This window comes from Ambystoma mexicanum, chromosome 3p (genome assembly GCF_040938575.1).
Source record: "Ambystoma mexicanum isolate Mex_15411 chromosome 3p, UKY_AmexF1_1, whole genome shotgun sequence".
Lineage (NCBI taxonomy): Eukaryota > Metazoa > Chordata > Amphibia > Caudata > Ambystomatidae > Ambystoma > Ambystoma mexicanum.
The window spans coordinates 864,661,462-864,686,168 of NC_090925.1; the positions used below are offsets into that span (position 1 = coordinate 864,661,462).

Below are 24,707 nucleotides of genomic sequence, written 5' to 3' on the forward strand. Positions count from 1 at the left end.
GTTATGGGTAATGAGGGACTGTGACAGGAATGGATGCTGCATTAAGGGTTATTTTGGACTGTGCCGAGTAGGAACATTGTGGTGGTAATGAAGGCCAGATGAGAAATGCAGCAGTAATGAGACTGACTAGTATGAGGGATGCATTGGTGTTGAGGGACTATGATGAGGATGGGGGATGCAGTGGTAATGAGGGAATGTTGGTAATGAGGGAATGTCCTGAGTTTGGGGGGGATGCAGGGGAAGGCAATGAAGGATTGTGATGAGAATGGTGATGCGGGGGCATAAAGAGGGACTGTGATGAGGAACGCAAGAGTATTTGCGGGATTGGGAAGATTAATACAAATATAGATCAATTCTGTCTTCTTTTTTACAACTCAATATCGCAAAGTTGGCTTCTGCACTTGGGAGTGGAAAGCATGTGTGCCAAAAATCTAAATTGTCAATTTTGAGAAAAACGGATTCTAAACATTTCATTTCCTTATGGATATCTCCATTCCAGAAAAGTGGAAAAAAGCTTTTTTTTCTACTTAAAACTTTTGATCAGGTTGATGGATTCTTACCAAATTTAGCATGAGCTACCAGATTTATCAAGTTCAGTAGCTTGCTAAATTAGGTGAAGATCCATCAATGGTTCAATAGTATTTTTCCATTTGATTAATAACTTGTGATGTAACCGTAGCATAGATTCTCAACCATATATACATATATATTGTTGTGAATCTGTTAAGGTTACAGTGCATGTTCTTGACAGTAAGTAAACTCCAGGGGTGGGCAGTAAAGGACTGGGTGCTGGGCCACATCTATAACTAGTTTCCCAAGATCAGACCGTCTTCACTGTTTCCTTCCTTGACAGGCATGAAGCAGAGAGGCTGGAGCAGGAGGCCCGTGGACGTCTAGAACGCCAGAAGATCACAGACCAGGCTGAAGCAGAAAAGGCCAGAACTGAACTGTTGGAGTTGGAGGCGCAGAGGTATGTTTTGAGACTGCTTATCAGAGGTGTGTGATCACGCAAGAGAGGCATTTCAAAATGGGTAAAATAGAGGCTGCGAGTGATGATACTTATGTTAGATAGTCTCTCGCTTTTGTTACGTGTATGTGTTGTCATCTTTGTTCCTTTGTGGTGTAAGAGATTAATTAGGGTTGTTGTGGCAAATTCTGTTAGGAATGCTGTATATATGCTGCCACTGTTGAATATTTGGATCCCTCTTAGTGTTATTGAACAGCCATGTCTACAAAAGCCAGACAGGAGAAGAAAGATTGAACTGTTCTGCAGAGTCTTGGCCACAGCTCAATGTAAAGAGTTATGCAAATCCGAGCAAAGCCCAGGAAAGTTTAGCAAAGCCAAAAGGAGTATGTTCTTTTGTATTTCTTCTTATACATTTTTTTTAGAGTTATACTTTCCTCCAAGCTTTATGGCATCTGTCTTTTGACTTTCTGTGCAGTGTTGCTGGGAGCCCGTTGGGCTTCTCTTTTTATTTTCTGTTATAGGGGTATATGTGTATGCTTCCTATCCTTTCCCCTACTGTGTGATCAGCACATCCCACCTTATGTGGAGTGCTGAGGGACGACACTGCATCCCCTTTCTCACTGCTTCTGCAACATTTTCGTTAAAGTGACCAGCTTATCTGAATGGCTGGTGGCAGTGGATTTATCCTACCTACTTTTGTGCAATTTTGACTCCCAGGCTGTACTTAGAGCCGCAGTAGTGCACAGAAGGGCCTCTGTGACATAATTGTAAAGTATTTACCTGCTTTATGTTGGTTTTGTTTAATTTATTTTACCTAAAAGCTATTACAAAAGTATTTTACTCACTTTTTGAATTGCATACTATCATTTTCAAAGTATATTAAAGTGTGTTACTTACTGTGACTGTTGCGTTGGTTCTTCTATGTGCTATTGAACGTTATAGCATGTACCTTCTTGAGTAATAATCTTTATCTTGGTGCATACATAAAACGTACCCATTATTTGTATATAACTTTTTGTGCGTCAGTGTTTCTTTGGCCTTGTGAATACTCTAAATTCTTTGTACTGCCTACAGACCTTCCTCCCTCCCAAAATAAGCCTGGCTGCTCAGCAATTGCTACCAACAAAACTTGTGTGGTTCAGGCCTATAAGAGTTTGAGGCCTGTGTCCCAAGTGCAAGTCTTCTAAAGATCTACATAAGATGAACGTTTATTAAAAAAAAACCTAGCAACTTGTTAGACAATCCTGGCTACGCCTCTGGCCCTTGGCCAGCCCCTTTGTGCAAGTGTATTTAGGCTTTTTCCCAACCCTGTTGCACTCTTGGTTTTCTTTTCTGCAATGAGGAGGAAGCTGGTCTGCTGACCTGTGAAGGATATTTTTGCTGCAGTCCAGAAGGTGGTTGAAGTTTCAACTACCAGCCAGATCTCCAGTTTTGGATGTCAGAAGGGGCTACCAGCCATTGTCATTGTCCTGGGAAAGCTTGCTGCCATGATGCTGACTTATCTTATATACCATGTTGCTGGGAGCCGATTGTTCAGGTTTTAACTTCTTCCTGAAGTCTCCCTCGCTGAATTTTTCACTTCTTGCTTGAAGGTGGAGATCCTGGGTGAGCCTTTGTTTATTTCCTGGTTTGCTGGTACCTTCGTTGGTCCAGAATTCAAGTCCTAGAGAGCCGAATCTGCAAACTGCACCTGTGGGAAAGAGCTGTTTACACACCAGGTTGTTTTGTCAAAATGAGTGCCTACTTGTGGGTACTGGGGTGGGCGATAATTTTAGATCATCAACCTCCAGTGTTCCTCTGGTCCATGTAAGAGATTACTGGGAGGTGCGTTTTTTTAATCAAAATTCCCACAGACTTCTATTGGGGGTCTTCCTGTTGTGCTGCTTCTTCCTTTGGGTCTTGGACCCACCTTCCGACTTCAGGAAAACCTATTTCGGGTGTCATGTGGCCTTTCGTCGGGTTGCCAATAGCAGAATCTGCACTTGTTGGATCAAATCTACTTACTTCCACTAAAACGGACGGCCCTTTCACTCTCTCCCTTAGGGTTTTGGACCAAGTTTGGAATTTTTGGTACTTACCTGTGATTTTAAATTGAGTTTTAAAGGCATCTTATGTATTTCATTCCTGGGACGTTAAGTGTAGCATAGACTATTTGTAGTAACTGTAACCATTTCCCCCCTGAAATGTATGAATTGGGTTAACGTATATTAGGGATTTATAACATTTATCATGTTGCAAAATTGTGTTTCCCTACACCCTACCTATTTGTTATGTGCTGACCACTAGGCCTAGGGCCTTCCACATATACCAGGGTTGGGATGTGTCTATAGGACACTGTACTGTATGATGCAGGCCCCCGTGGGATTTACAAGTGCTTTAGGTTTTATGAGATCCCTGGTTCTCCCCACCCTGCTGTTAGCTTATATTGGGTTCTTACCCTTGGTAAAGGACCACATATCGATATTGGGGTAAGGAGATTCCTTGTTTTTGTATAACATGCTTGGTTTTTTAATTCTCGGTATTAACACCCAAAATACTTATGTGAATTAATAGTTGTATTTGGGTGACTTTATAAGAACATATTTTCCAGTATATCAGTATAGTGTACTTTCTAGCTATGTGTGGGCTAATTGTGCCTCTGTCAACCTACTGCCCCTAACTGAGAGTTATGCTGTGTTGCTCTGACCATGTTCATTACAGTCGAGAGGTTTGCCTTTGCTTTGTTGACGGTTGTGTTAGATTTCTCCATAGGGTTAGTGGTTGTACCAACCAAACACTTATGAGCCGCCCGCAGCCACTACCACAAACAGTTAGGTGTATCTGCTCAGTGCGCCAGAGTCAGTGGGCGTTCTTGGTAGTGTCCAATTGATCGCACTCGCATCCATTGTTGGGCTTGATTACTTAATGGACAGTGTATTTCATACAGAGAAGTTTCAGACTCTAGTGAATTCCTTCTTGATTTTTATCATCAATCATTAATCACCTGTATTAGTATTTTAATCTATCTTGACCAGTCCTTCACAAAAAATGTCACCATCATTCTGTGTAAATACTTTTGTTAATGACCCCCCACCCCCGTCTGATTTTCTAATACATAGGCCAAGCCTGTGTATTAATATAAGTAGATTTGCAGTAGCATAAGTATCGGACAGAATTCAATTGTTGGGGGATATACTGTCCCATTTCAAGGAACCCCTAATATTTTTACTTCACCCCGCCACTCCCACTTTGGTTTTTAGGATCTTGGACTTATTTGTGTGGCTAGACGCCCCTGTCACGCAATGCTTTTTGTAGAAAATGGTCCAATGGTAGCCAATATGGTTCCCTGGAAATTGGTGTTTTTTAAGCCACCCCATTTTGACCCCAGTTATTTTATCATCCTATGTTGGTTTTATGGATAGTCTAAAGGGCAGGTGTAATTTAGTTTAGGCTTTAACAGTGGTGCAAGACAGTTTACTGTATTGGCAGCGCAAAGTACCTTATTGGTAGACATTGGGCCACTAATGTGTTTTAAAAAAATAAATAAAAAATGTTAAGTCCTGCTCTTGACCATTTTGTTTGTCACGGTTTGCAACCCTTGACTCACCAGATGTTTAGGACAATAGCCCCCTTCAGACCTAACTAGCATAGTCACTGATAAGGGATCATGGGAGCCATTGTCCAAAAAATGAGGAGATCCACATGTTGAATACCTATTGTTAGGGACATTTTTGCACATCCCTCTGATGAGGGCTCTTTAACCATGTAACCTAATGGTGGAACAGTCACCCAACAGAAAAGGCCAGACTCTCAAATGATAGCTGCAGTAATTTTAGGAGGGGGTAAACTGGTAGTGAAGTACAATTAATCCCATCAGACACCAAAAAAGAATACACCACACTGTTCTACTGAATTCATGTACACTTTATTTCTAAGGTCACCTCATAAAATCTGAGGTGGAAAAATATGTACTCATGTTAAATATAACACATAGCAGAGCATAGTGTAATTATGGCCAGTTAAGGACTAACATACTCTTACCCGTCTCATACCTGGTGACACACAGTGCATATAGACTTCCAGATGTAAGTTAAAGGGTAGTTTCCCTAGACAATCTTACCAACAGTAATTACCATCATGTACAATATCCAAGGCTACTACATAGAGCTTAGCACAGGTGTCCTACTATAGTCTTAATGAAGTAGTACACATAATATGTACGACTATAATTCAGTTGTAGCATTTCGAGGTAAGGGAACACAAGGCCCAACACAGCCAGGAGGGCTACTAAAGTTTGGGATGTATTTTAGTAAGAGTCACAAGGCTGGGAAGGGCATATTAGTAACAAAGGAGATAAACCGTAGCAACACACAATATATACCCTAGGCAGTGGTGTAATAGAAAGATTTAGAAATCCATAATAAATCAAGGAACGTCTCTTAAAGTCCAGGCCTTGGTGGTGAAATCCAGGGACCTTAGGGGGGACCCCAAGAAAAATGGTGCAGTCCGGGTAAGTACCTTGCAGTGTCGAAAATAGTGTCCAATAGGTGACAGGAAAACAGGTAAGTCTTGGATTCTTCCCACAGGTTACCCAGAAGAAATCAATCAATCCCTGGGGACATCAGTGGAGACCCAGAACAAGAATTCCACTGTAAGGTTCAAGACACAGCAACCCCAGGAGCATCAAGAAAGAGCATGTTTTAGACCCCAATGTTATCCAAATGGGAAAGGTGGTAGAAGGAGACCTGCAACCACTAAGACCCCTGGGGTGATCGTCTTGCATAAACTGCCAACCCATTGCCCAGAAGTGAGTACTCGCAGTGGTAGTTGCTTCAAGAAAGTGGGTTCCCAGAAGGGGAACCACCCGGTAAGTAAAGGCTTCCTTTTTAGAAGGCGAAATGAAGGATCCGCCCCCCCCTACCCATCTCCTCCCCCCCCACCAAGTCTTGCTTCCTAAGTCAATGAACACCCAAACAGTCCAAAAGAATATTCATCCCTCACAGGAGTGGGACCCACCGTCCACAAGTGGAATCAATGTCGGAGATGGCTCATGGAGGACGGAGGAGCCTGCAGACCGCAGCGGCACAGCAGACAAACACCTGGATAGCTCACCAGCAAAAATGGTTCCTGCAGAAGGACAACTGTGGTGGCAACCAGAGATGAGCCAGATAAGCAGATTTGTTTGGTGGTTGGGGTCCCAACAACCTCCCAGGCAGTGGCAGCTCCCAAAATCAAGGCAGAACATCCTTGTGGGTAACAGTGGTAAAACGGCACACAAAACAGCCCCAGTATGGGCGTGTATGGCCCAAGCAGATGGGGTGGACCAGTAGCAGGATTAAGAAAACTCAGGCAGGCACACCCAGCAGCCAAGAACACAAACAGAAGCTATCCCCCAGACCACTGCATACACCCAGTATGGCCAGAAGAGGGCCTAAAAATGCACATGGGAAATGGGAAAAGAATCCTTGAGCAGGTAAGCAGGCTTGGTCCGCTTTTCTCAAATCCGTCAGAACTAAGCTCAGGAACAGAGATGCCCATATATGCCCCTTCACTCACAGTGGATGGTTTCTGCCAGCCCACCAATCCAATTAGGGGTTTTAAAACAAAGGTTTTGGTGGCCAGCCAATCTAGGTGGCCTCAAAAACCACCAAACACCCAAGGCCACCCCACAGGAGGTGTAGTGGCCTGTGCAGGGCCAGAAAATTACCAGTGCAAACCATCTTGTAGTCTGCCATCTTGGGCTCACAAAGAGCCCATGTGGGCAGAAGGACCATTTTAAGGGCTGCCACCTGGTTTCTCTAAATGAAGTAAAACAAAATGGCCAAGAGCAGAATTTAAAAACATTCGATGGCTACCAAGGGGTTATTAGGCTATTAGTGCAGAGAATCGGCTTGCATACCTGGTGAAGCCAAAACTAAATATTTGCTGCTGCTAGCCTTCTCCCTAAAACAATGTAGAGTGATCCAATAGCATATGCCTTAAGTAACGTTAGAAGGAATGTAGTGGCAGGGCAACTTCAGCAGAAGTCTGTGTGACCACCAAAATAAATTGGAAACCCCAAAATATAAAGAGGGTGTGGCAAAACTAATAGGGAGTCAATAAAATGAAACTGCAGAACCCCAAAAATGGAATTCTGTCCTTACACCCCTGATTTAGGGAACCAATGAGGAAGGCCTAAGATGTCTGTTGTGCACACTTGGGCTTACTTTCAGCCCAGCCCTCCAGCCTCTATTATGGTTTAGACCGGGTTACACAAGTCCCTAGCAAAAGATTGACAATTACACATCTTGTGTGTGTATCCCTGAATGTTTGGAGGTTTTTTGGGACCAACCTGATTGGCTATTTATTTGTCCCTGGATGTGGTTGCGGGCTGGTTTACCCATGAGTGCATGGTTACATGACATGTAGTAGAAATCCTAACCCTGCCTCAATTTTGCTCGTTTTCTGCAGGTTTACTTACCTGCTTGTGGCTTTTACCACAAAGTCGCTGCAATTTTAGGACCAGATCTGTCCATGCTTCTGGGAATTGTGTCCCTACCTATGCTCCGATTTAGACTTCTGGCTACTGGATGTCCTTCCTGGGCTGTCCTCTTCCTCCATCATTCCTTCTCAACGGATGGGCTGGGATCTCTATGCTAGAACTGTCTATGGGTTGTTCTTTTCATTTACTGTCTTGGTCATACTACTTGTGGTCAGAAGCTGTCCAAAAGGGTTATGGGATACCACTAACCCACATAGTAGTTTGGGCCGTGCTGGGTCACCTCCACAGTTATCTTTGTTGTGGGACCATGTTCTGCTGAAAGCCTGCCCGCCCGGTCTTGTCTGCTGCAATCTACTTGGCTGGGACCATCCAACTTCTGGAGCCATCTTCACCTTTGTTTTCACGCCTGGCTTGTGTGTCCCACTTATGTGAAGGCAGATTGTTCTTCCTTTGGGTTGTCATTGTTCCAGGGTTTAAGTCTCCGGGGCCTTTAATTCACCCTGCAAGAGAAGAACTTGTACTGAGTTATTTCACCGTTCCTGATACTTCTTTTCAGCAACTGTCACCATGAATACTTACCTCTGGGCCTTGGGTTGGTGGGTTATTCAGGATACTTTCCCTCAGGAGACCTATGGTCACCTCACATTCAACTGTGTTTTGCCATTGAGTTGCATCATCCTGAATTGTATGGGGCACATTCTCCCTCTCGAACTGCCCCAGGTTGACTCTTTTAAGGTACTTGCCTAACAGTGATGTTTTTCCTGGGTGCCTGGAGCTTCCCCAAAAGCCTGGATTTTTACCTGCTACCCTTAATTTGTTGTAAATTTTTAAATGATTTTATTGCACTCCTTACACTGAGTGAGTGTATTACTTGCAACGTGTGATTTCATTCCTTGGAGTGTAATATGACCTTATGGGTCTGGGTAGTGCAAGGCTAAATGTATCCTTAATTTTGGTAGTCCTCTGGGGTTTGTTCGATATTGTGTAACCCTGCGCCCTGCTCTAGAAGCTTTACAACTGTGTAGTGTGCACATATAATATTCATTTTACTTGGTACCTTATTTGGCTGGCGACTCGTCCAACTAATAAGGGGTCGCTGCACTAAAAATTGAATGAGAAATGTGTAACCTACCCCTAGAGCAACTGATAGCAGTTGAGGGCTCTCTGATTACATATTAAATGTACTTTATATTCCATGCAAATTTGGTAGACATATGTTTGGTCATATAACAGAACTATGTGTCAAACATTTGTTAACCTTATCCAAGACTAACATTCTGGGATTTCTGTGTCTGAAATACACAAAGTGTGAAGAAAATTTGCAAAATAAACGTTGTTTTCCCCTTATAGCTCTGCATAGAAAATGTTTTGATGTAGGGGTGGCACTGAAGGGCACCTCTTGTTTGTAGAAATTCATTCTTCGTGCACTGCAAGGCAAAACAGACACCTGTGGCGCAAGGTCATAATGAAAGTTTGCACAATTGTGTGTCGTAAAGTCTGAAAATGCTCCCACAACAAATTGGTTAAAATGTCATCTTACACTGTAAATCATCCCATTGCCCCTTTTATCTTTCTTACAGCACGCGGGTGGAGAGCACTGGGGCTGCAAAGGCTGAGGCAGAGTCTAAGGCTGAAGCGGCAAAGATTGAGGGCGAAGGAGCTGTACTGCAGGCTAAGCTGAAGGCTGAAGCCATGGCCATAGAGTCGGTAAGTGAGGCAAAGAACCAGAATAGAGAGAGAGAGAGTGAGTGTGAGAGTGTGAGTGTGAGAGTTATAAAAATGTCAGGGAGAGCCCAAGAGACTGGGTCAAGAAATGCTGAGAGAGAGGATAAGAGTGGGATGGCTAGAATAGATGGCAAGGGATATTTATAAAAACAAGACTGAGAACAAAAAAGAAGTACCGTGCGAAGAGTAACGGAGTGAACAGTTACTAGGCAAGATGAAAGCACTAGGTCTTAATCATCTTTTTGAAATCCGTCAGTGTTTAACTTTCGGAGGTCGGGCGGTAGAGCATTCCAGGCTAGGGGAGCTTGGACATTGAACGTAGTACCTCCAAACTGCTCAAGTCTGAATTTGGGTTGGCAGAGACTCACCTGGTCAGAAGACCTAAGGCGGCAAGTGGGTTGGTGGACCCTAGTGCGATCTGAGAGGTATGAGCGAGCCTTATGATTCAGGCACTTGTGACTCAGTGTTAGTGTTAGGCAGAATCCTGTGCAGTGCCCTTAGGGACCACTACACACACTTAAGACTACAGGTGGCAATACAAGTTTTACCTATGGTACAAGCCTGTACTACTATGTCAGAGTGGTAGCAGTGGCAGAGCAGCCAGGCTTATCTCAAGAGTATAGGAGCAGTAGCAGAGATTACACAAAGGGACCACAATTGCTGTGACTCAAGCAAACACTGACTCAAGGTTTCAGGTAAAAAAAATATAAGTACATTTATTTTTAAACCATTCGTTATAAACACAACACTTCTATTAAACTCAAATAAAAACCACATGTTAAATATGCTACAACTAACCAATTCACTTTGTACAGTAAGTCTCAAGGTAAGTACCCTGTGTTTGAATGAACCGGTGTTACAAACAAAACACGTTACCGCAAATACGATTGCGATCACTTTTTGACAGTTCGGTCTACTAAATAAGCGCGTATCCGTGACATGAAATCCTACCGGGGCGAAAACACACTTGGCACCTGAGATACCCAGAGGGAGTTGGAGGCAAAAATCACACGCAATATTTTGGTTAGGCAGGCAGAATCAAGAAACACTCAGAGACAGGAGTTCAAAAGTCAAAGGGTCGGAGCCAGGGTCGAAAGACACCAGGGCCTGTTGCCGAAGATCACACAGTCAGATAGTTCAAGATTCCACATACCCAAAAGTACTTCGATATTGTCAATGTTCGGAAGCAAAAGTTATAAGAAGGAGGGAAGACACAAGGGCAAGCCTTGGAAATGAAGAAAAGGGATTCACCCATTCTCCTCAAGTAGAACACAGTACCTTGTTCCAATGGTGCAGCTGGTGCCCTGGCAGTGCCCTGGCAGTTGTTCCTGTTGGTTTCCCGCAGACCCACGATTCCTGGAGCTTCGTTGTGAAGGAGGACGTCTGAAGGGGGTCTGCACCACGCAGGGATGAAGCCGGCAGCAGCGACGAGGAATAAAAGGTGCGCTCCTTAAAAACAGGAGCGGCTCTTCAGGTGGCTATCGGGACCACTACAGCAGCGTGCAGCGATTTCGACCAAGGAAGAGGATCCTCTGGCTGTGGAAGATTAGCTGGTTATCCCCACCAAGCTCAAGGGAAGAGGACTCCGGACTGGATCTTCTGAGTCGTTGAAGGGAAGATAGCTCAGGACTGCAGCAGGGCTTCACCGGGACGGGGTAGTTGCAGCAGCCGTCGTTCTCTTCCGTTCCAGTGGTGACTCTCTGACTTCTAGCCCAAGAGACCTGCCTTTTATGCGAAAAAACCCCATTCACACAGCCTGGCTGTCAATCACCCAGCAGGGGGGTTGTCCAGCCCGGACAACTACCCTGGCCAATCATGACAAAGTGCGACTTGGGTTTCCTAGGATACCCCGTGCAGGGGGTGACTACACCCCTCCCTCACATTCAGCCCACCTAGACACCCAGGTGCCTTGAGGAGGGCTTCTGAGCAGAAGCCCGCCAAAAGACAGTGAACAAAGAAGGCAAACCTAGTTTGCCGCGCAAAGTTGAGACACAAGAAGGACTTAACAAAAAGAAATGGCGAATAAACCCAACCGGAGCCAAAAGAAAGACGATTTGGTCAAACGGGTTTATGTTCGAGGCTAATATAATAGCCAAGAACAGTACCACGTTTATCTAATATAATTCCGGTAGAAAAGTAAGGGTAGATACCACTGCCACCAGCCAAGTCTAAATGTTAAAAGAGCGAAACAATGCTCTAGGAGGTACAGATAAAAAAAAGAGATATAAATTAACCCTTTCCAGTGCTCCATGGAAGATGGGGTGTACTGGATCTGTGGTAGATTGACTAAGTAAAGTTAATGGTAACGGTAGTCGCCTCAGAAATGGAGACGAGGGAAGTCTCAAAGACAACCCTGTGCCACGGCACTGAAGGTGCTGTGTGACACACAAAAAGAAGGGGGCTACTGAAGTGGTGTACGTCAGAGTCCACAATCATAAAAACAGGTAGAAACACATAGCAAAACACAGGTAAGAGTGGGGGAAAAGCTCTCACTCTTACCAAGTGGAAAAACAATAATCTCCAGAAGTTCAGCAAAGCTGCTGGGGGACTCACTAGGTGAGGGAAATTAGCCAGAGATGAGAATTCTCCCTAACAGTTAGAACTTTGAGTGATGCAATGTTTTACCGGGAGCCTCTCCCTTTGCACGTCAGAGATATTACTATGAGCCTCATTACAAGTTTGCTGGTCCGGTAACAACAGTACCAGTAAGCTTGCTGGTACCGTTGTTACCGGACCGGCAAACTGCGAGTTCTGCTTGCGGGTGCCTACCGGCCCGACAGGTCTGACATGGCTGGTGTACAGGCACCCGCGAGCAGACCTCAACAAATGCACCGGCACCCTTCATGAATGGTGCCGGTACATCCGGCTTCCCCATTCCCATTGAGCCCTAATCCGGAGTAATGCATTCCGGCGCCTGGCAATGGGGAAATACAGGGTCCGCCAGAGCTGTAATGGCTCTGTATTACCCCATTGCCAGGGGCCGGAAAAATTTGCAAGTTCGCCGGCAGCCTGCCGGTTTTACCGGCAAGGCTACCGCCAAACTTGTAATGAGGCCCTATATCTCGTAAAACAAGTAGCACGGAGTGCACCATTTTGGATTACCTGCAATGCTGTGAGATTATCCAAGAAACAGACTGTTGCAATAGTCCAGGCGCGAGTTGACAAGTGCCGCAGCAAGAAGAGCGATGTTCTTAGGTGAGACAAAAGGGCGAATATGGCCAAGTTATTTGTTAATATAGCCACAGGAGGCCCGAAGATGTGCATAATGGGGCTTCATGGTAAGTTTGGCGTTAAACATGACCCCGACAGTCTTAACAATCTTGGCCACTGGAATGGTCGTCTCAGCAATGGTAAAGCTTTTTTTTAGCCTGGACCCAGAGACGACAATCCGAAGATAGGGCAAGGGCGTTGGCAACCATCCAAGCCTGAATGGAACCATAGATCTTATCAAGTGACGCAGCAACTTCTGCATAGATGCCAAAAAGTTCCAAGACCACCTGGGTGTCCTCCGCATAGTTAGCATACTGGACACCGAGGCTGTCCAAGAGCATCAGAAAAGGTAAAATGTAAATGTTAAAGATGGTCGCGGAAATGCAGGAACCCTACAAGAGATGGCAGCAGTGGCGGATTCCGAATCCTCCATGGCAACCCTTGCATTACGAGGCCCCAGGCATGAAGCGACCCACTGAGTGGCAACACCCGAGCAATCCACCAGAACCCGCAGCCTAGAGGCCAAAAGAGTGATCCACAAGGTCAAAGGCTGCTGAGAGATCTAGCATCAGGAAAGCGGGGTGGCCTTTATCCACGATGTTGGAGAGATTAGATTTTAAATCCAGCAAGGCGATTTCACTACCATGGCCCTCATTACGAGGTTGGAGGTAACCATGCCGCATTTAGCGGCATGGTTGCCTCCTTACCGCATACCGGGCCCGGGTTCCTTAAATGAGGACTTACCGGGCCATGCCAACCTTGGCGGACCCGGTAATTCCTCGTCCGAGGAACCCGGACCCGGTCCATCCCATTCCCATTCTAGCACCCATTGGGCTCAATGGGAATGGGGAAGGAGCTAACAACGGGCCCGTTGTTAGGTCCCTGGTCTCCTTGCGGGACCCGGTAAAGACGCCTGGTTTTACCAGGTGCCCATTGCGGGTCCCGCGAGGAGAACTCGTAATAGGGCGGAATGGGTTTACCGGTGCCAATAAACCCATTCTGCCAACCTCGTAATGAGGGCCCATGTCTATGTCTGGCTCTAAAACCTGACTGTCATGGGCCAAGAATGCCATTGCTCTCAAAGTCCAGTAGCTGTAGGTACGCGACAGGATCCAAGATATTTTAAGCAGAAAGGGCACGTTTGCGATAGGGCGATAATTCTTTTTCAAGAGTGGAGTGATCCAGGCTTCTTTCAAAAATAGGGGTAAGTGACCTTCATCCAACGAGAGATAAGCCAACCTAATGACCCAAGGCACTAAGATGTCCAAGCAGTTCTTACTTAAAGATGTCAGAGGGGCAGATGTCACCACGGCAAACAATGGCCTTCATAGCACTTTAGCTATTTCTACCTCAGTAGAGGGGGTAAAGGAGAACTGAGTCAAAGGGGAGAGGTGGCACAGACACAAGATCAGGAAGTGTGTTGCAATGGTGAGGTTATCCACTGCATGGACCAGGAAGGCAGGGGCCAGAGTCCTAGCTAGCGCACTAAACCATGGGGTCATGGGCTTAAATGGGGGGAGGGGATGGGCACAGAGGATTCAGTACCATGAAGGAACAGAACCATAGTAGAACATTCTGGACAAACTGCTGCAGAGGAAGGAGCCAAAGGGGAAGCAATTGGGAAGCATGACCTGGAAAGGGGGTACTAAAAGTGAGATTCCCTTGTGGCACAGGATCTAAATTAAATGTATAGAAAGGCAAGGAATGGAGGAATCAGACTGAGTCCCAGGCAGGGTCATTGTTGTTAAAAGACAAATTGGTCTGTGGCAGGTACATAGGGTGAAAGGAATTCTGTGGACAAAGCGAATGTGTCGCAGTTAGTGCCAAGGATGGCAGAGCCAAATGAGAGGGGCACGTGGGAAGAAGATGCCAAAGATGGTTGCCCCTTTGAAGGGAGGGGATTAAAAAGCCAGGAGTGAGAGGTGCCTGACACAGGCCACTAAGGACAAGCCAATTCAGCTGTGAGCTTCGTAGGTTGAAAGAGAAAGTGGGCAAAAGGAGATGGCTGGTCAAGACAGTGAGGGAGGGAGTAGCTTAAAAAAGAGACCGCCCTATAAATGAAAAAACGTCTGTGAATAGGAGTAGCCTTTTAATATCAGCATTATCTCCAAGTCACATGTTCAGGACTCTGACCTGAGTGTACCCTGATTTCTTTTGCTTTATTCTGAAGGTTCACCAATCTTGTTTTCTGCAGTGCATCCATATTTAAGACCATGTGTTGTGTTCCAGGATAGGACCCGCAAGGTACCCTATAGTCTTTTCACCAAACAGGTACCCCAGCTGGGCTGGTGGCTGCTTTTTTGTGTTTTTAAAATGCCATTTTCACCTTTTCAACTTAATGAAGGATTGTTCCCTCCGGCTTAACCTTTAACAGCCACTGTGATTTAGTAATAGATTGAATCACCACAACATCCAGTCTCGTTTTACCCTGGGCACATGGAAAGGAGTGTGTGTAGCCGTGTATGTCCATGGCTTTCTCCAAACTCCCAAATTGGCGGCTCATAGTAGACCTGGCCGGGTTGGGTTGGCTGGGTGAATAGGATGTATAGGATTAAAGCCTATATCCGCTTCATGGTTGTTTGCCCTGGAAGAAGCCCAAGAAGGTGTGAATGTGGTGACCAAAACTATTTGGGTAGCCACCAAATGCTGGAAAGCTGCAGCGACTGAAAGCTGAATGAATAGTACAATGCTGCGGACCGGTGCCATCCCGCCCGGCAGGGCAGACCTGCCAGACGGAACGGCACCAGCCCGCAGATATTTCACGAGAACATCTGCACGATCACCGCCAGACCCGTAACGAGGGCCTTTGAACGCTTGGGGTGTTATGTGGTCCGCACATTAAGTGAAACAGAGAATCCTGACCTTTACATATCCTGGCCACTTGCTGGAAGCTGTGTTCCATTTTCTCCATGAAGCCTCTGCCAGTGTTTTTTATTAGAAAATATAATCAAAATAGACCTACTTGAAATTGCATTGTGCATCAATCCACTTGACCTGAAGTGATAATTCTAAGGTTATGATTGGTCAAGAAGACCCAGGAAGGAGATGTAAAGGAGCACGATGGACCCAAGTCCAGGAAAGCAGTACACAAGTCTAGAAAAGGAGGAGCTGAGGGAGTGGAGGGACGTGGCCACAGAGTTAGAAACGAAAGGGAGAACAAATTCTTCAGGGCATAGGATCTGGGAAGGAGGATTCAATGGCTTGAGGATCACCAGAGGAAGATGGGCCAAGAAGGGAGCAGGACAAAAAAGTTGCTGGGGATTCCCAGCAACATTGGACCAGAGAAGAAGGTATGAAAGAAGAGGTACATGTAAGGGTGCAGAAGGAGGAGACTGGCGCACAGGTGGCATAGTGATTGCTACAGACTTTTATTTAGTATAAAAATAAAGAGAAAACCTATCTTTCTCTATATCTTTGAGGGGTTTCCCTGTCTCAACTAAAGTGCTGATGGGTCAATCGGGATGACTATGTAACTTAGAGTCCACTGCCCTGTGTTAAAACATCCCTATTTCTGTCTAGTACGCTTATAACTGAACACCAGGTTGTGTCAATGTTCTTGATCCAGGAGAATGACTCCCTCCTCCTGGACTGGATGGCACAGTTCCGGTGGCAAATTTTTCACCTGGGCGAGTTGCTCCATTCCCCTGGTTTTAATACTTCACAAAAAGTATTGCTGATCATTTAATACTCTGCATGATAAAGTTCACAATTTCTTTACTCCAGGAGAGGGACTCCCTTCCACTGGCCTTTCTTGGCTTTATTTTCACAGTTCCCCACATCAGAGGGAATGACTCGCTTCCCCTGCCCCTTCCCCTACATGGTTCCACAGTTCAACACCCCCAGGGCGAATGGCTCCCTTCCCCTAGTCTTTCCTTCACTTGGTTTCACAGGTCAACACCAGGGGGAATGACCCCCTTCCCTTGGCTTTTGACACAAAATAGGTCCAATTGTGATGAGGGTTCCGGACCCTGGCTTCTCTTCTTTCACAAGGAGTACTTGGTGCACTCTCCTGCCAAGTATTGACACGACGAAGATGACTCGTAATTTTCTTTTCTTGGGGGTGCGGATCCACACCCGTATTTCTTCTATTACTTAGCTTTGGCAGACCTGGTTTACTTTCCTGCAAGGTACTGCCTGAAAGAATGACTTGCATTACTCTTCTGTTCTGGGGCTCTCAACCCTTCCCTGATGGTCAATGGCTTTACTTGACCCCCAGCACGAGGAAGGCTTCCTCCAATTCTTTCTAGGTTTGTTTGTGGGTCCCAGACCCTTCTCTGGTGGTCTGTGGTATCTCTGTTCCCACTGGGATGAGGGAGTTTATCCCTGAGGCTATGCTTGGCTCTCCACTCCACCAAGTCTCCTGCGTTGCTTTCCAAATGGGACGCTCCGCCGGCTCCCTTAGGGTTCCTGGTTCATCCCACCAGCCTCTCTGGTTCTCTTCTGTACTGATCGGCCTTCTCCAGTGGCTCCTCGAGCCCCTCTGACTTTGAACTGTTTTGGTATCGTCACTGGCCCCGATGGTCCCCTTCAACACTGTTAGAAGACTGCTACTCCTTTGGCAATCCAGGTAGGAGTCAGCCTCCTGCCAGCTCCTCCACTGTTTCAACGACATCTCGCCTTGTTGCTGCCTTCCCAGGAGCACCGCTTGATTGGACCCAATGGTCCACTTCACCGCAGGTGTGGGTCTGCCTCTCCTTTGGCAATCCCAGTAGGAGTGTGACTCCTACCGGTTCCTCCGCTGTTTCGGTGTCAGCGATGTCTAGCGCTCCTCCTTCGCCTGGTTTGAATCTCCCAGATTGCTGTCATGGACTCCAGACTTCTGCGGTAGAAGACGCTAAGCCCTTCTTCAATTTCCTTATTGCAGGGCTTGTCCCGCCCTTGCATAAGTCAGTCCTTGTTGTTAATGGCTCCAGAGTATTCCTTATGCTTCTTGTGCGTGACCTCATCTCAGTACTTTTAGTTTAGTCTGTCTTCCAGGCACTGCAGGAATACCTGGCTCTACTATCAGTAGTTGTTGAATCTTCAGGTTTGCAGACATCCATGGTGGTGTTGGGTAAGGCATTGAGGTCCACAGAGTAGAGAGGTGTGTAGGGTGTTGGGTGAGGGCTGTTGTACCGCACTCTCCCTAGATAGTCGCCCTTATGCCTAGAGGGAGAGTCTCACCCCATTAGATCCTCCTGCTGTGTACCACCCCCACAGGGACAATCGGGTAGTGGCCTCACCTTCCTGGCCTCAATGGAAGGTGCTCCCCCTCGGGGAGAAGTGACATCTAACAATTTGTCACATACACATAGGACATGGCTTGTGGATGGGCGAGCTAAAGGAGAGGCACAGTCTGTACAATGTGACATAATAACAGCGGAGAGGGAGGAGTCATAAGGGGAGAGCTTATGGGACAAAGGAGCAAAAGAAAGAATACCCAGGAAATAGGGGTCATGAAAGATGAAGCTAAGAGACACGCACATGGAAAATAGGGCTTGAGATTGAGAAACTACAATAGATGTGCCCTTTACAAAGGGATACAGAACTATGGAATGACTAGGCAAAAGATTGGAACTGCCAGTAAAAAAAGCAAGACAGAAGCCAAAGGAGAGCAGCACCAGACGCACAGGATTAGGGAGGAGCTCAAAGAGGCATGCTGGACAAAGGGTCAAGCAAAGAGAAGAAGATGCCTGCCACTCAGAACTGGGGAGGGGAGTGATGAAGGAGTAGAGCACCTTGAACAGAGGGCCAAGCCAGCAAAGGGGAGCACCTGAGAAACAGAGCCTGAGAGAAAATTCAAAGCAGTGGATCTTGGGAGTGTGGGGGGAGGTCAGGGACTGGATGGAAAGCCTGGGACAATCACTGCAGTATTGTCTCACTAATTACCTACATCACTCTGCAGGTGAGTGTGCGATGCCAGCTACCCTCCTGGGCTTGGCTTTGGGCAGTTTGGCATTTGTTTCCTGGCGCGGACCTGACCCGCTCCCTCCGCACTCCCCGAGACCTCGTTCCACTCTCCCTCCCTTCTCCCGCCTCCCAGCCCGCCCCAGAGCCCTGATTGGGTGAATCCATCTACCATGCCTGGTGTAATCACCGGCGTTTCCCTGTAGGCTCCTTTCCAGCTTGAGCCTCTGCAGGTGAGTGTGCGATACCAGTGACCCTCCTGGGCTTGGCTTTGGGCAGTTTGGCCTTTGTTTCCTGGCGCGGACCTGGCCCGCACTCCCCGAGACCTCGTTCCACTCTGCCTACCACCGCCTCCCAGCCCGCCCCAGAGCCCTGATTGGCCAAGTCAGAAGTTCATACAGACCTCCCCAAGGCAGCCCTCTGCCCGGCAGCCTCTGCGGCTAAGGGTCCGGAGGCAAAGGACGGCCCCTATAATGGCAGCTCCAGAAAGTGTCTGCAGGTGTCCGCAGGGGAAGCATAGGAAACCAGCCGCCAACAGACACCAACAAAATTGGAAGTGTGGCATGGGTGGGGTGTAGAGCAATCACTCTACTCCAGAAAGCCCTCGCCACTCTACCTTACCTTTCCATAACGTAGACTGCCATAGATTTACACCATGCAGAGATTTGTGACCACCAGCCTAAATCCATTCTTGATTGGACTGTCAATGTTGCATTGCATTACACACTAACATACTAGCCAATTTTAACTAGTGCCACACCTATAGAGAATGGTCAAGATTAGCCTGTGCCACATCTAGACAAGATTATGAATGCTAGACCGAATTATGAATTTTAGCATGTGCCACACTTATATGGAATTCTTAACTTTAGCTTGTGTCATATCTAGACAGGATTATAAAGGCTAGCATGTGCCACACTTAGATGGAATTCTTAAATTTAGCTTGCGTCACATCTAGACAGAATTATGAATGTTAGCATGTGCCACACTTAGATGGAAATCTTAACTTTAGCCTGCGTCGCATCTGGACAGAAAATGTGAATGTTAGCATGCACCGCACTTAAATGAAACTGTGAATGAGGACGGGTGCCACACTTGGATGGGGTACTGATCACTGGCCTGCCTCGTATCTGTACTGAATGTTCAAGGTTAGCAAGTGCCACGCTCGGATGGAATAATGAATGATAGCAAGCATCACACCTAGACATAATTGCAAGGACAGCAATGCCAACTAACCAATCCACTAACAATTTCATCCCTATGCATACACCTCTCAAACTCTAACCAAACACAACCACGACCTAAAACACAGCAATCCGCACAAGCTTCACTACACTGCAACAACAAAACAAACCACACAGACTTGCACAACAGCACACGAGGACTACCAACCGTAAAACACTGCAAGCCTAGCCAACGGACCCACCGGGCTGAGGCTGCCAACAGCACATCACTGCTCTCTTGCACTTTTCCAGCTTATTCCCACTAACTCACCCCCCGTCTCCCTTTTTTTCAGAGCCGCCAGAGCGCCAGGGGACCACTGCGGTGGTGATAGTGCGCGGTACACATATCCTTTAACATTAACTTGCCTCATACACAAATTGACAATCCTTGGTCTTGCACCCTTCAGTGAAGTACTTATTTATTTACATCATCACTGGCTTTTAACATAACATTTGATTCTGTCATTTATTATATTACTTGTCTGGGGCGCTTCATTTGAATCCCACACATAGCTCCTGCACATGCAGGGCCACATATGTTAATGGTCCTTTCCTGACCCCTACAGAATGCAGAGATGGAGCGTCTGAAGAGGGCCAGAGATCTAGAGCTGCTCTACATCAAGGAGCAAAATAAGCTGGAAGTGGAGAAGGCAGAGCTTCTAACCACACTGGAGATCAAGAAGTTCCAAGACATGACATCGGCCATCGGTGCCTCCACCATACGTGACATTGCGTTGGCTGGGCCCGAACTCCAGGTAAGATGTTTTGCTCTGACCTCCACATGAATAAACTAGGGGACGCCAAGCTCTGCTGACCTCCACACGCAGTCAGGTCACCAAGCAGCCAGATTTCACGCCTGAGTTTGAGTACTGTAACGCAGAAGAATCCCACAGATTCTGCAGGCCACCACAATGGACCTTCCTACTCCTCATTCCTCTCATGGAATGTCCTGACACATTGGTTGCATGGTGGCTTCTTAGCATACACGGGAACCCCATGTTACGACCGGTAAGCAAAGGGGTCACAAGTAGACACAGTACTGCATGTCCCTGATGCCCAAGTGCTTAAATCGTTTATGGCAAGTCCCAACATAAGGCATGAAAGTGTGCATGGGTCTGGTCAGGCAGTTAGTTACGCATCCCTTCAGTCAGGTATTATACAAACTGAGCATCGTAATTGGTTCTTTATAAACATGCCGTGTTGGTTGGTTAGAGGTGATGCTCTGTTACTTTGGTGCCTTTGAAATGTCTGACAAGTGGGCTGACCTTTCAGGGATAGTTGTTATTTCTGAAATAGAAAGTTTTCTGAATTTCGCGGTTTGATCAGTATGGAATTGAAAAGCACCGATTGCAAAAGCATCCAATTTGGAAATGCATACATTTATCAATGAGAAAAAAAGGGGAATATGATTTTGAACATTTGAAAAACTGAACCATTAAAACTGCAATTTCCAACATTAAAATGTGGGAGTGTAGATTTGCGAATTTCATATCTTGAAATTGAGAAAAATTGGCGCATGAAGGAATTGCCAAGCACACATTTTTCGAATTTCACATTTACATTCAGGAAATCTTGTACTTGAATTGAAAAACTGATGTTTATTTTTCCAAATTCTAAAATGAAAATAAGGCAAGCTCTAAAATGACATGTTAATAGCAAGGGTGCCTTTTGGGGAATTTGTAACTTCAATTTTGCATATGTGAAAATACATAACTCACAGGAAATATTTCTCTCTTGTTTACAGGTGAAGCTTCTCCAAGGTCTCGGGCTTCACTCCACACTAATCACTGACGGCTCAACTCCCATCAATCTCTTCACCACTGCAAACGGCATGTTAGGGCTGCTTCCCAAAGCCATCCGAGACGATGCAGAATGACTAGCGGACCCAGGAAGACCAAAAGGAGTCAACAATGCTGTCAGAGTGGCTAGAATACCCAAATCATGTGATGACGGTCCTGCAATCTCGCTACCTCGTCCAGCCATCTCTGTCTCTCCCCCAATGGGGTTCTGCCCATTTCCAGCTGCATGCCCCTCTTGGAAGTGACAGCACTCCTGCCCAGAATCAACATCAATGGGAAATGCCAAGAAGGACTCCAAGCAAGCATGGTAGATAAAGTATCACTCCTACCTCCCAGCATATGGTTTAACTCCTGCCGGCCACCTTCTAAGTTAGAACCCGCGTTTAACTTCCAAGGGCCTAACCTCTTTGTCAATCCCAATGCGTTACCACTTCTCTTCTGATGGAGGCCAAGTCAGTCTTACTGTCAGGCAGGGTCAGGCCCCTTGCTCACTTTTACAGTGAAGACTAGCTCATGTGCCTTAAGCTACTTCAAATAAAGCAGCCTCTTGAAACCAAATGTGGTATGAGTTGTGTTTTTGTGTGTTTACTTTGCGGCAAATGGGTCAGCATGGCAAGTACCAGTTTGAAACATGTATTATGGGACAAACAATGCGATTACAGTGACATCTGCTGGCCATGGTAGTTGAAGTAACAGCACCTGCAGAGGATTAAAGGGATAGTCTAGTAAAATGTTTTATTTAAAAAATAGATAGGCCACATAAAAAAAAATACTAGCATTCTCCGTTTTAAAACTTGCTATGTAAAATTTTGAGCTATTCAAGCTCAAAATTCGAAAAAGCAAGCACAGGGGCGCAGCCATTTTGTGAAATGGAGGCCCTCCTGTGCTGGCGTTTGCTTTTACGGCACTAACGAAGGAAAAGCCAGCCAGCTGTAGTAAACAAAGGCTACCGCTGGGTGGCTTTCCCTTCATTAGTGCTGTAGGTGGAGGACGGGGACCGGAGACCAGAGCAGGAAAGCTGCAGCTGAATCTCGGTAAGTGCTATTTATTTTTTTTACAAAAAATAAGCACTAGCTGCGTTTTTTTTTCTAAGTTTTCCGGGCTGGAGGAGCCCGGAAAACTTAGAAATAAAACCGCAGCTTTAAAAACGTATTTATGTTTGCGGTCGCTTTTGAAGAGACCGCAAACATAAATACAACGCTATTGTGTTGGAAAATGCTGTGGTTTTTCTTTCCAAGTCTCTCAGGCTCCTCCGGCTCGGAGGAGCCTGAGAAACTTGGAAAGAAAAACCGCAGCGTTTTCCAACACAACCGCGTTGTGTCTGCCTGAATCTGCTTTACCATTTGGGGCTCTCGGGCTCCCGGGGAGCCCGAGAGCCCCAAATGGTAAAGCAGATTCAGGCAGACACAACGCGGCATTGCGGAAAACAACCGCGTTGTTTCTGCCTGAATCTGCTTTTCCATTTGGGGCTCTCGGGCTCCCCACGGGGAGCCCGAGAGCCCCAAATGGGAAATCAGCTGCAGTTAGAAACACTACGCGGCATATAAGCATAACCGCGTGTGTTTCTGCCTGCTGTGGCTTTCACTTTGGGTCCTCGGTGCTCTGCACCGGAGACCCAAAGTGATAGCCACAGCAGGCAGAAACACATGCGGTTGTGTTGGAAAACGCTGCGGTTTTTCTTTCCAAGTTTCTCAGGCTCCTCCGAGCCGGAGGAGCCTGAGAAACTTGGAAAGAAAAACCGCAGCGTTTTCCAACACAATAACGTTGTATTTATGTTTGCGGTCGCTTCAAAAGCGACCGCAAACATAAATACAACGTTTTTAAAGCTGCGGTTTTATTTCTAAGTTTTCCGGGCTCTTCCAGCCCAGAAAACTTAGAAAAAAAAACGCAGCTAGTGCTTATTTTTTGGAAAAAAAATAAATTGCACTTACCGAGATTCAGCTGCAGCTTTCCTGCTCTGGTCTCCGGTCCCCGTCCCCCGCCTACAGCACTAATGAAGGGAAAGCCACCCAGCGGTAGCCTTTGTTTACTACAGCTGGCTGGCTTTTCCTTCATTAGTGCCGCAAAAGCCAGCACAGGAGGGCCTCCATTTCACAAAATGGCTGCGCCCCTGTGCTTGCTTTTTTTAATTTTGAGCTTGAATAGCTCAAAATTTTACATAGGAAGTTTTAAAACGGAGAATGCTAGTATTTTTTTTTTTATGTGGCCTATTTTTTAAATAAAAAAATTTACTAGACCATCCCTTTAAGGTAACACCTGATGGCTGGTGATGAGTGCTCCTGATGTTGCAGCAACTTGGCAGGATAGATCAAGGTACATTGTCTGTCTGGAGCTGCAAATGCTGCTACTGTAACACATCCCCGCTGGAGGTATAGTCACCCGGTGAATCTGACTTGTTACAACCTGTTTTTCCCATAAAGGATGTTGGGGCAGTTTTTCTGAAGTTCTACCAAGACTTCATGAAAACCATATCTGAGGCAGTACATACGCTCCAATCTTAGTATAAGGTGTGCCACCTGATAATGTAGGTAGAATGGCCAGAGCAGCCAGGCTTATTTTAGGAGGGAGAGAGGGCTGTAGCTTGGTACAAAGAAATGGTAGCATACATATGGTCCAAAGAAACACACGTATTGTAAAGATAAAGGGTTTGTTTGAATACAAGTAGGCCAAGATGAATCTTGGGTAAATGAGTACTTTCACATTATATATGAATACAATTATAAAAACAACTCAATACTTAAGGGATACAAAGTATTACCTTGTTAAGAATAGCAGCCAGCAGTTCAAGGTAGGGTAAACCTATAACACATTCAGAACGCAAACAGCTATTCTTGGGGAGTAAAACCATGTTACATATACTTTTTAAATACAGTCAGTAATTCAAGCGTAGTAGACCCTGTCAGTCATGCAGTGACACTCAGTTAAGGAATCACTTAACTCTCTCCCCCTTCTCCTTCATCTGAAGCCAGTAACCTTGGCGTCCTCTTCGACTCCTCTCTTTAATTCCTCCCTCACATTCAGGTCCTTGCCAAGAAGGCCCACTTTCAACTCCACCTCCTCAAAGGAATCCTTCCTTTCCTCACTTTCCCCCAGAAGCTCAATGTCTCTATAGCGCCGGTTCTCTCTGGAGTAGACTAATGAAATAGCTTCTTCTTTAATCTACCCTCTTCTTAGCTGCGACCCCTCCAGCTAATCCAGAATAGGGCTACAAAACTTATCCTTTTTTAAAAACTCTTTTTATTAGCATTTTCAATGCTACCGTTAACACCCCAACCCCTTCACATGAATCGAGTATACCACAAATTGCACATTACACTTAATAGTCCTTCAAGCTACCTCTGCACACTTTACAGTACAGTTTGTCTCATTGACAGTATTTGTGTCTTGGACACATTTTGCACATAGGGTTATTGCATGCTGTTGGAGGGTGCACCACC

The 24,707-nt window shown here is 46.0% G+C and overlaps 1 protein-coding gene across 3 annotated transcripts in view; it reads left to right on the plus strand.

Moving 5' to 3' along the window:
• The window catches only part of MVP (major vault protein), a 352,386-nt gene extending 330,558 nt beyond the window's left edge, over positions 1 to 21,828 (plus strand). For all 3 annotated transcript variants that reach the window (XM_069652030.1, XM_069652029.1, XM_069652028.1), the window contains exons 14-17: positions 854 to 970; positions 9,008 to 9,134; positions 20,038 to 20,226; positions 21,216 to 21,828. In XM_069652030.1, coding sequence (XP_069508131.1) covers positions 854 to 970; positions 9,008 to 9,134; positions 20,038 to 20,226; positions 21,216 to 21,347 — 565 coding nt within the window. In that variant the 3' untranslated portion in view covers positions 21,348 to 21,828. The remainder of the gene's footprint in view (positions 1 to 853; positions 971 to 9,007; positions 9,135 to 20,037; positions 20,227 to 21,215) is intronic.
• The last annotated feature ends 2,879 nt before the right edge of the window (positions 21,829 to 24,707 follow it).